This window comes from Rhinichthys klamathensis, unplaced genomic scaffold (assembly GCF_029890125.1).
Source record: "Rhinichthys klamathensis goyatoka isolate OS25496 unplaced genomic scaffold, OSU_Roscu_1.1 h1tg000459l_1, whole genome shotgun sequence".
Taxonomy (NCBI): domain Eukaryota; kingdom Metazoa; phylum Chordata; class Actinopteri; order Cypriniformes; family Leuciscidae; genus Rhinichthys; species Rhinichthys klamathensis.
The window spans coordinates 293,981-306,517 of record NW_026606949.1 but is presented as its reverse complement, the minus strand read 5'-3'; the positions used below and the strand labels follow the sequence as shown (position 1 = coordinate 306,517).

At 39.6% G+C, this 12,537-nt stretch overlaps 1 protein-coding gene across 3 annotated transcripts in view; it reads right to left on the bottom strand.

Annotated features, from left to right (window-relative positions):
- Positions 1 to 12,537, bottom strand: part of LOC130071773 (leucine-rich repeat transmembrane neuronal protein 4) — a 268,346-nt gene that overhangs the window by 122,127 nt on the left and 133,682 nt on the right. For 2 of the 3 annotated variants that reach the window (XM_056236641.1, XM_056236642.1), the window contains exon 2: positions 9,751 to 11,291. In XM_056236641.1, the coding sequence (XP_056092616.1) occupies positions 9,751 to 11,291 (1,541 nt within the window). Of the gene's footprint in view, positions 1 to 9,700; positions 11,292 to 12,537 lie in introns of all 3 variants that reach the window. The other variant, XM_056236644.1, reaches the window with a different exon arrangement.

Genomic DNA, 12,537 nt, shown 5'->3' with positions numbered 1-12,537 from the left:
GGAAAATGACATGTGAGAGCATTTGAGCAAAGAGTCCAAGAAAGATGTGTTGTGTGAAGAGATTCAGGACTTCATTTGAACCAGAACAAGCCAGATTCAGCAACACATATCTTTGAAAGAAATGTATGCTATAATCTGTACATAATGAAAAATAGAGTATAATAATAGTTCAGGTTGACAAAATACTAGACCATATTTGATTTGAGAGCTGCAGCAAAGGTGAATCTGTCTGTGATTAATTACTTCAATTTCAATCTATTAAGAAAGGTTTAGTTTGACCATTTGTAGCTCTGGTTATATAATGTAACATTAATTGAAGTATTCCTTTGCTTAAGACTAGTAGACTACATACTACATACGGTTCTATACATTACATTTAGAAAATTAAATAGCTAACAAGAACTCTTTATCTCATTTAATGCTACTTTCTACATACACAGCCATTCAAAAGTTTGGGAATTTTTTTTATGTTTTTGAAAAAAAGTATCCTAAGTTCACCATAAGGCTGTATTTATTTGATAAAAAATAGAGTAAAAACTTTGTGAAATAATAATATTGTGAAATATTATTAAGGTTCAAAATAGCTTATAACAATTTCATAGGTAATTTATTCCTGTGATCAAAGCTGAATTTTCAGCATCATTACTCCAGTCTTCAGTGTCACATGATCCTTCAGAAATCATTCTAATATGATGATTTGATTTAATGTTGAACATCATTAATGTTGAAAACAGTTGGGATACTTCATATTTTTTGTGGAAAGTGTGATAATTTAAAAAAACAACAACAACAAAAAACATTCATTTGAATTAGAAATCTCTTGTGACATTATAAAGGTCTTTACTTTCACTTTTGCTGAATAAAAGTATTAATCTTACTGACCCTAAAACTTTAGGAAGTTAGTGTATACCAAAACATGTCAACTTATAATGCATAAAATAACATTAGTTTATTATGACATAAAATATCAATGAGCATTAGCATATTTTTAAAGCAATATAAACCTACATTTAAAAAAATATATATAATAAATTGTGCATAGTTAGGTCATGCCATCAAATACAACTAATGTTAACAAATTGTGCCAATTGTGACTGAATCTTTTACAACACTGGATCTGTCATCCAGTCTTTGTCCAGGAACTGGGTAATTTACAAATGAAGCACTAAAGAGAACAGACCTTTGGGAATTGACCTTCCCGAATGCAAAAGCGTGGTTCATTGACATTTTCTATGTTGCACTAGAAGCATAGTTAGGAGATTAGTGCTGAATAGTTGTTCTCTAATCAGAATATACTTAAATAGTTTCCATCAAATTGTGCTAAAAACCTAATCGGTTCCAGAAGAGGTGCTCTTGAGTTTCCTTAACCCATGCAGCTGCGCCTGCTGCGGGTCTGGACTCAATCCCACAGTCAATACAGGCACCTGAGCCGTGTGGCCAGCCAAAACAAAGCTTTTACACTCAGCTGTAACAATGAAGGCGATGGCCTCCTCACAGCTGCCTGCCTCTCTGCCAGGCAATGGAAGCTCAGACAGACAAGGGTGCATCTCCACCACACTGTCTGCCACGGTGTGTGTGTGTGTGTGTCTGTGTGTCTCGCACTGTTTATCGCACTCCAAAAACACTGCCAATACCAGGGAGGCCGCGGGAGAGAAGAGACGGAGATGGGAGGGGGGGGTGTATTTACTTTCTTTCCCCATCCCTTGTGCATTAACGGGGGTCTTTAAAGGGGGTCATAATGGAAAACGAGGATTCTCTTGCTATTTTGAAATAAACTAGTTTATCTACTATGTACTAAATTAGTCACATGCACAGCTCTCTCATTTAGGCCATTTAATGGAACTAAACTGCAAAAGCAATTCAGAAATCATCTTTTTTATGACATTACAACCATGTACTCCATAACATATATTTAAGTCAACAAGAAAATGGTCTTTATTTACTTTCTTAATTTCCTAACAGTTCATCAGTGCATGTTATTCCAATGAAATCAATTTTGTTTTTGTTTTCATCATAATTAAATGCCTTATTCCACCTCTGAAAGGATTTTTTTCAACCACATTATATTGAGCCTTTTAACAATCCAATCAATTCTCGATGAATTATTAAATCCTGCCAACTTATTTATTCTCTTCCACTCAGAAATGGAAGTAAAATGAGTTAAAAATCATTAAAATCATTTAATGTTGAACTTAATGGAGAACTGATTTCATCCTACTAAAAATCACCAAAAAACACGTAATTGAGCAAAGGGTTTGAAGAAAAGTGAAGAGAAATGATCCTGCAACAGTTTTCTGAGTTTGTTGTCTAATGCAATGAAATTTAGGCAATTTTTCGAGTGACAAAAGTGTCCAAAGAACACTGTATTTTCTAAATTGTATCTGAATAATTTTCGGATTATGAGATGCAGAGGAGGTAATTATGTTTTAAATCACTTTTGTAGTAAAAAGGAAAACAAACGAAAATAGAACAGAAGGGTTTCGTTTCATTAGGCACATCTGCAGAGTTTTATGACCAGAATCAAATGAATGATGAAATATCTTATGGTCTCGCCTTGAATCAATATCACAAGTGCTTTCATCCTGGTTCAACTATCTTTCTGACAGTATCAGCAGCGTTCCAGTCATCTAGGGTCAAGACTTGCGACAACCATCTGAAACATACCTTTTGTCTTGAATGCTTGCCTGAATGGAACTGTATAATTGAATTTCATTATCAATTCATTAATTCACTAGATGTCTGACTTTGCCTGAGAGCCACCTCTAAAGCTTAGGCTTTAAACACCCATCAGTGACTTTTATTTTATCTGACCTGACAAGTCAGTGCTATAAAATGCTCTGTTTCCTTAATTTATAAAACTAAAGAAAGGGAAAAGAAGAAAAGTAAGTGAAACACTAAAGCTGTTCCATAGTCAAGAGTTGTTAAAGATCAAACTTTATTTTAATAATAAATGTTCCCGGTCTCATTGTGCACAATTCATCGGTATATGCTATTCTAAAAATAATAAAGTAAAGTGTGGGGAAGCTGAATGGGAAAGCTCCCTCCAGTTGTATTAGAATTCCTTGATGTAGCCAAGGCCACACGGGAAGAGAACAACATGAAGATATAATATCACAACCTAATTTTCACAATTAAAATCCAATCAATTCCCAGCATATAAAATGAAGTCTACATTACAACGACTTGACTAGCAGTAAAACCAGTGAAGACACATTCAGCCTGAGAACATTATGACTTGTATACCCTGCATTGTTTTTACAGTTAAGGTCATTCCTAAATTATTCTGCTTTCCATGGCAATGTTTTTCCAATCCACAGGAAAGCCTTTAGCATCCTTCACTGGCAAGGTGACGCTAACAACCCAAGCAGCATCGCCTCCAGGTTATATTTTGTTACCTTGCGGCCTAGTTTTGTACATTTAAAGTTTGTGAAATTTTAGACATATGTTTAGATGCTTCCTTCTAACTTTTCTACTGCAGCAGTATCACTCTCACTTCTTGTTCATAAAGGACTGTTTGTAGCTGACATATGTTCCTTTAGCATAGCATTCCAGATGCCAAATGAGCGAACATACTCTTTATGCATTCAAATGCCATCTCTTCCCTGAGAATTTCACTTTTATTATAAATACACAACAGCTCTGCTCCAAAACCTTGGGAGCTGTCCTGCTGTCTGCTGCCTACTCAGCCAGATGTCTAAACTAAACTGGAACCTGATAAATGTCTGATTTGAAACATTGTACTACAATGAAATTGTACACATGAAATGCACAGGACAGTCAACTCATTATTCATTCCAATAGAGTTTAGAATTAGTATGTTGCTATTCAAACAACGCAATACTCCAAGCATAGCAGCACACTAGTAAAATAGATTTTTAGATGGTATTACTCAATTATTAATAATGGTTCCTATTATTACCAATGCTTAAAACAGTATTTGTGCTTAACATTTTAGTGGAAACATTGATACTTTTGTTTTCCAGATTTATATATCAAATTCATTCTCAACAAATTCAGTATTACTGTTTTCATGAAAATATTAACTATTTTAAGCATGGATGATAATAAGATTCCTTTAAAAAAAAGAATACAATAGACTATAATATAGATATCCTTCTCATCAGGAACATGCCTATGCCCGAAAAGTAGAAAGCTCAATAAGTAGGTCTTGGGACAGAGATAGTATGTTGCCTGAATCACGGTAGAGTCACATTCAGACTGAATATTCATAGCAATAGTCCTTGAGAAGGATATGCACAACCACCCCGATAAAAACACACCCACGAATCTTTAATTCCCAGCGCTGCGTTTATATAAACTAACCAACTCAGCCCATCGAGTAAGGTCGGGTTGCCCGGGACAGTTGCCGTGGAAAAGGTGAAGCACTGCTGCTTGGGCCAGAAAACACCGGGAAGCCGTCCAGAACTCAAGGACGAAGGCTTCGCCATTTGGAGCAAAAGGAGCTGACCCAACAGAGAGCTCTGGGAGGGCCCTGTTCTGCTAAAGAGGACATTTGTAGTTTCAGGGAAGCTGTTGTTCATTTTAATACGCTGAAACAATGCTGCCAAAGCCCACTGGCTTTTTACAGTATCTCTGCTTCTGGAGAAACGCCAAAACGTGGTCACAATGATTAGGCAGGGATTTCACAGTGCCGTTACACATAACGAATTGCTCATTAATACATCTGCAATGACAGATAGGAAGTTGTAAGATCAAACTATTCTTTTTTTTCATCCTCACATTTTTGATCTGGCCAAAAAATGATCATAGTGGACTTGAAGTGAGTTAGTTACATTTGAAACTTACTTACATCATTACCAGAAGTGTCAAAGGGATTCACAGCAATACTGCAAAGAAACTACACCAAAAAAATTATGGTGAATGAGTAAAAATATCATTACGTTTCAATTCTGCTAGACTTTTTTCTTTCTTCCATGGAACATAAAAGGAGATGTCAGGCAGAATGTAGACCTTTTCTGCATATAGTGACCAGGGGCTGTCAAGCTCCTCATTTGTGCTAAATTACAACTGAAATGTACATCATCAATTTACAAAAGACGTGAAAAATCACATTTCCAAATATTGATTGTGCAAAGCATTCATTTCAAAATGGAACAAGACCCTGCGTCCTTCATCTGTTATTCTCTGCCCATTCAAACAGATCTATCGCTGTGAGTGTAGAAGAGAGTCCAGTCGTCAATCACACAGTAATGTCAGCGCAAAGTTCACATTCAGTCTTTTTCTACACCTTTTCTCTTCTGTGTATCTGTGTGTGTGTGAGCAATGCCTCTGACCATGGTCACAGTAGGTCACAGGTTATCACCGTTCGATAAAAATTGCTTTCTGACAGCCATAGCTTTATGTCTCTGATCTCGCTCTTTGACACTTCCAATTTTCCGAGATAGAATCACCGTCCTTCTTGCTGTAAATATGGGCAGCCTGACTGCTCACAACAAGGGGCTTCAGTAATGGCCAACTGCCTGGACTTCCTGTGGTTCTGCCTTGTCAACAAAAAGCTGCCAGGGACTCATCTAACTCAAGAAGGAGAGCAACTGCACGATTAAAGAGAGAGATATAGGGCCCTATCATACAACCGGTTCAATGCAGCGCCTATGCGGGACGCAAGTCTTTTTTTTACTAGTTTCAGCCTGACACAGTTATCATTTTCACGTCCTGCAAATGCATTTGCGCTCATCTGTTCGCCCATGGGCGTGCGGGTCTGAAAACAAGGTGTGTTCAGGCGCGTTTTTGGCGTGTTGCTATTTTGAGGCAACTGAAATAGATTGTGCTATTGACCAACTGAAACCTGGTCTAAAGTCAATGCCGCAATATTTTTTTGTTATTTAAAGAGCGCGTTAGTAATGCGCGCCTATAGGCAGGTCCACTCTGTGAACACTCTGCTTATTACACACACAGCAGCACACAAATATTAAAAATGAAAGGATTCAAATGTAAAAGATTATTATTGTGTAGATATGGTGGAATCCGGCTTGTCCCGTAGATGGTCTGCTTGCTTTTACCTCGCGCACGAGCAGATCCACTTCCTCTCTGGAAAAGCGTTCAGTCTTTCCACTATCAAATTCCGTCATGTAAATAGCGAATCCGCCATGGCGCGAATGCAACTGGCTTTTAAAGGGAATGGGAGATGAGACTCTGATTGGTTTATTGCACATAAAGCCCAAAACACACCCATTACTCATTAAGAGAATAGAGACAACCCTTTTAGACCATGCGCTGACCATTTTTCCTGTTTCCAAGATTCGGATTCGGACTCGCCTCACCCTAAGTGCGCTTGCGCCGTGCGATTTAGACCATGCGCTTAGATCGGTAGAATAGGGCCCATAGAGTTAGACAGACTATAAATATTGATATTGATTATACACTCACCGGCCACTTTATTAGGTACACCTGTCCAACTGCTCGTTAACACTTAATTTCTAAGCAGCCAATCACATGGCGGCAACTCAGTGCATTTAGGCATGTAGACATGGTCAAGACAATCTCCTGCAGTTCAAACCGAGCATCAGTATGGGGAAGAAAGTTGATTTGAGTGACTTTGAACGTGGCATGATTGTTGGTGCCAGAAGGGCTGGTCTGAGTATTTCAGAAACTGCTAATCTACTGGGATTTTCACGCACAACCATCTCTAGGGTTTACAGAGAATGGTCCGAAAAAGAAAAAACATCCAGTGAGCGGCAGTTCTGTGGGCGGAAATGCCTTGTTGATGCCAGAGGTCAGAGGAGAATGGCCAGACTGGTTCGAGCTGATAGAAGGGCAACAGTGACTGAAATAACCACTCGTTACAACCGAGGTATGCAGCAAAGCGTTTGTGAAGCCACAACACGCACAACCTTGAGGCGGATGGGCTACAACAGCAGAAGACTCCACCGGGTACCACTCATCTCCACTACAAATAGGAAAAAGAGGCTACAATTTGCAAGAGCTCACCAAAATTGAACAGTTGAAGACTGGAAAAATGTTGCCTGGTCTGATGAGTCTCGGTTTCTGTTGAGACATTCAGATGTTAGAGTCAGAATTTGGCGTAAACAGAATGAGAACATGGAACCATCATGCCTTGTTACCACTGTGCAGGCTGGTGGTGGTGGTGTAATGGTGTGGGGGATGTTTTCCTGGCACACTTTAGGCCCCTTAGTGCCAATTGGGCATCGTTTAAATGCCACGGCCTACCTGAGCATTGTTTCTGACCATGTCCATCCCTTTATGGCCACCATGTACCCATCCTCTGATGGCTACTTCCACCATGTCACAAAGCTCTAATCATTTCAAATTGGTTTCTTGAACATGACTATGAGTTCACTGTACTAAAATGGCCTCCACAGTCACCAGATCTCAACCCAATAGAGCATCTTTGGGATGTGGTGGAACGGGAGATTCGCATCATGGATGTGCAGCCGACAAATCTGCGGCAACTGTGTGATGCCATCATGTCAATATGGACCAAACTCCCTGAGGAATGCTTCCAGCACCTTGTTGAATCTATGCCACGAAGAATTGAGGCAGTTCTGAAGGCAAAAGGGGGTCCAACCCGTTACTAGCATGGGGTACCTAATAAAGTGGCCGGTGAGTGTATATTCCCATTGCACAAGGATGTAACCAAATATTCCAGATTAAGGAATTTACATCCCAATATTAATGAATCTCAAACTGTAGCTAAATTCTAAAATCATCAGGATTCAGTCAGATTTACTCAAAAGGAAATGTTTGTGTGTCTGTCACTATGTATAGGACATCTTATTTCAAACAATGGTGATTCACTTTGGAGCTTCATAAAAGCCTATATTGCAAAAGATAAAAAAGAAATGAATTGTGCATTTCACATGTTTTCTGCTGTGTATAGCATGAAACGCACCATGAAAAAAAGCCTCAGCACTTTACTTAACGACTCTGCTTGCATCTATGAATCTATGTTCTTCCAGTCCTGTACATCTCTGAAAACCATAATTACCTGTATCCTAGCATTATGCAGAATACATAATACTGTACATTAAATGATATGCTTTCCCTTTTGGGTTCTTAGCAATAGGGAAAACACATGCTTCACAAAAGGTCATTCACACAAATCACCCAATATCACTGTTACACATAGTGGTAAGGGTGACTTGCTAAAATGCAGGGTTTAGTTCTGCAGTTTTCATTTACGGACAAAAAAATTCAATCACAATTGTCAAAAGGCTGAAAAAACACATCAACAGGAGCAACAAAGGGGGCAAAGGACATGATGGATACTAACAACAAAAAGATCATAAAGCAAATTAATCAACACAGCAACAATACACAAGTGGAAAAGCACAGCACCTTGTTTACATTTTAGATTCAACCACTAATATGAAATATTAAAAGTTATTGGTACAAAAGCAAAGACAATCACCATAGCACTTCCAAACAAATCGCTTAGCCTCTTAGTCAAACACTTGTAAATTCCATCCATTTGTGAATTTCATTAATTCACGTCGACAATTATTTCCTCTGACCTTGTTTCACAGGACAAACTCCTTGTTATTGCTTCCTTTGCACAACTAAATGGAAACCAGCTTTATCACATTTTAGAACTGTTGAAATACATCCCTTGGGCTTGCTCATTACTTACAATGGGAATTTAACTGCCATACAAATTTACCTACAATCTACTGAATCAACAATCCAAGACAAAATGATGTCTGTCCCACAAGTTAGGCACCCAACGGATCTCAACCTTGTTCTAACATTTCTGGAAATGTGATGGAGATGATACTCAAGATGACCTTTGCTGAAAGCCATGCATAATTAGACCTACCATGAAGATTGCCTTTGCTTTTGCTGTTCTATGGCTGCTAGAATAGAAATGTAATATGTATTGTTTGCATACCCTGACTCCCCTGATTAGCTATTTCATGCCAAAAGGCTTTACGTTTATTTTCCCCATGTCTGGACCTGTGCCTTATCATATTTATTGCGGAGAACGCATGACACTGCATAAATTATGGGATGCATTTGCAAGACAAATGTCTAGCATCCACGAGTAGCCATGTGGCGGATTACGTAAGGATTAGCGATGTGTACCTTTAATTATGTCCTGAACAGCTGATTTGTCTGACAAAGTGCATGATTAAGGAAAATCTCTCCAACCCTTCAATAATCTGGTCATCGCTACCAAAACCACTGAGTCCAAAATGAGGCAAATATTTATCTAGGAACCAGACAAATATATTAGCTCTCACATTTCATCAATGTCTTTTTCGGTCTCTTTTCTTTAAAAAAGCAGGCCACCACAATTAATTTGACTCAACAGCCATTTGCCTGGGGTGTTGTATGTTGATAATAATGTAAAAACACACAGAGGATAGGAAAGGAGCAATGCACAGAGACTTGAAACTTTAAAACTACATGATTTTTTTGTAGCCAATCAGTGGTGTATTTTAAAAACAGCACACAATGTTTTGCTTTAAGCCTGTAGAGAGTAACAATTCCCCAAACCAGTGCTGCTGTTTGATATATAACAAGGTGTTTTTGGCTTGAGGATGTTTTATCTTACTATACCTGAGGTAAAAGAAGTAAATAAATCTTTGATTACAGCCTGAGAACATAGGACTCAAGTTGCCATGCACTGACCCATGTTTCCTACCCATTAGAGGGGAACAGCTAGCAGCGGAAAAGGGGGGAGACAACACATTTTTTTGCCTCACATCGACTGGACATTTACCTCTTGTTCCCCGCAGTGGTAATGGGATTTAGGAGGGCGACGGATCATACCTCACATTCTCGGGAGCCGGAGATGGTGTAGGTACAGGGTCCTGTCCCATTGACCAGTACGTCCATGGTCTCAGAGTTTGTGGGTTTGTAGTCCACATAATATTCCTGAAGTGGGGAGCTGAGGGTGCGCTCTGTCTCCCGTGCCTTTTTCCGGCGTTTTCTCACCATGGAATGCTGCTGCAGTTGCTTCATGCTGCTGGGATAACGCTTCCAGGAGACGTAGATCACTAGCAAGATCATGGCCACGGATAAAAAGAGGGCAACACTGCCGGCTATTATCTTGTGGAAGGAAACATGCTCAAAGTCCTGCTCAGGGATGGGTGGGGAAGCAGCTGTCGGGGAAGGCGCAACAGGGTTTTTGCGAGTTATTTTCTCATTCACCCTGAACATGGTGGGCAGGGGGAAACGTCCAGGTTTGGATGGGGAGCTTACAGTGGAGGAGATCGGTAGGTAAGTGGTGGGGGTTGTCTTACAGATGCCATGTGTGTCAACAGCCTCGATGACTTTCTCACCCTGAACCTCCTTTGGTCCAGCACAAATCATTGTGGTCTCCTTGTTCCCCTTGAAGTTTCTTAGCCAGCCTACAAGGGGGCATAAGCTGGGGCTGCATTCCCAAATGTTTCCTGCAAGGCTGATGGTAGTAAGAGAAATCCAAGCTGATATGGCCTCTTGAGACACGTTGCTTAGCTTATTGGAGTCCAGATTAAGAGTCTGCAAGTTAGGGAGACACTGGAAGATGCTTGAATCCAACACTTGCAGGTCATTCCCAGAGAGATCCAGCTTTTGCAAAGAGGTCCATGTCCATGTAATTCCCTGGGTTATTGACTTTATCCGATTCCACTGCAGATACAAAGCACGGAGGTTGTTCAGCCTTGGGAAATGAGAAAAATTGATCTTTGAGAATTGGTTGTGCTCCAAGTGTAACTCAGTCAGCTTGAGAAGTCCCGCAAATGCATTACGGGTGAGACTTCGCAGTCTATTGTAGCCCAAATCAAGGAACTCTAGGTTTCGACAATCCTGAAACACTCGCATGGGAACCGTCTTTAGGGAATTCGATCTGACGTGGAGACTCAAAAGTTTGCGCAAGCCTTGGAACTGATTCGGCTGCAGGACTTGGAGTTTATTGTAAGAGAGGTCCAGATTGCGTAAATTGGGGATCGAATGGAACGTGTTGTTTTCCAAATGTGTGATCTTGTTGGAGCTGAGAATCAACTCCTTCAGTCTTCGAACACCCTGAAAGGCTTGTTTGTCCACTGCATTGATGTAGTTGTGGTCTAGGTACAGCCAGACCAACTGGCTGAGGCTGGAAAACTGACCAGCCCTGAGGTTCACCAAGCTGTTGTAACGCAGAGAGAGGCCCTGGCATCCCACGGAAACATTCTTTGGCACATCACGGAAGGCATTTGACTCGCAATACACTATTTTGCCATCGCAGCGGCAGCTTCGGGGACATGGTTTCTCTCGGACTCTGCCTTGGGAAGCCAATAGCCAGGCCTGCACGAGCAGGGGGATCATCAGCCAGCGGGATCTGACCAGGGATCCTGCATTAAACACAGAAAGAAAGAAGGGATAAGCCATGATTCAGTCAATTCTGATCCTAGTCTGCCATTTTGCGTTTAGTCAAAAACTGATAACTTGCTTACAAGGATTAGTAAATACTTAATTAGTCCCGCTACACAGTTTGCAAAAAGTAGGTTATCAAATTACATAGCCAATGTCTACTGAATCAAATTTTGTACGGAGGAGGAAAGTATGAACTTACTTGTCTTGCTTCAAGTCAGAATTTTATTTAACTTCTTTTCATTTTACATTAAATGTGATTATTATGCAAATTGTTCTTCTGGCATTCTTAAAAGATGCCAGTGTCAATTGATTTTCCATGCTTATTTCATGTACTTTAATTAAAAAAGAAAGCAAATATACACCTTTACCTTGAAGCAACTGAAAGAGCTTAGAGTAATTTTAATAGAGTAAAACATTCCCCTTAGGGAATGTCTTCAATAACCATAATTACACATTGGCTCCAATAAATACTCTCTGATAGAGAAACCGGACTGTTGAGGTAAGAGAATACTGTTCTCTATGTTCATTGTTCACAGTATGATATCAACACATACTACATACAAAAGTCATGGAACATTTTCTGATAAGAAGACTACTGTGTCAATTAAGGTAAGCTACAGATAAAAATAAAGACTCAAGTATCACAATAGTACAGAAGAGAGAGAGAGAGAGAGAGAGAGAGAGAGAGAGAGAGAGAGAGAGAGAGAGAGAGAGAGAGAGAGAGAGAGAGAGAGCTGAGTGATGCCTGCATGTCCTTGTGATTGTCTTGTTCTCTAATTGAAACAATGATACAATCAAAAATCCATTGCTAGAAAATACTAACTGATCAATTGTGCTTTATCATTCTGTACCAAAATCTTAAAGTACTTCAGTTGCCATTACAGTATTCCAAAACCATTTGACTTTATATTAAATTTATTTGAATATAAAATGAGGACTGAAGCCAAAAAAAGGGACTTCTTGTTCAAATGACTTATACAATAGCTGGATAATTACGTGAGGAACAGTCCTTTGGTCTGTTAATGAGAGAAGTAGTGATTGAGTGATGAGTGAATCATTATTTTGAGTCAAATGAATCGGTTAATCCAGTTCCAAAATGAATGGTCTGAATAGTTTGTGATTCAAACGATTTGTTCAGAAATTGGACCGATGTGGTTCTCAAACTCAAATAACTGACTCAATGAGCCGGTCGCAGAGGTTAACAGCTCACTGGAGAAAAAGATA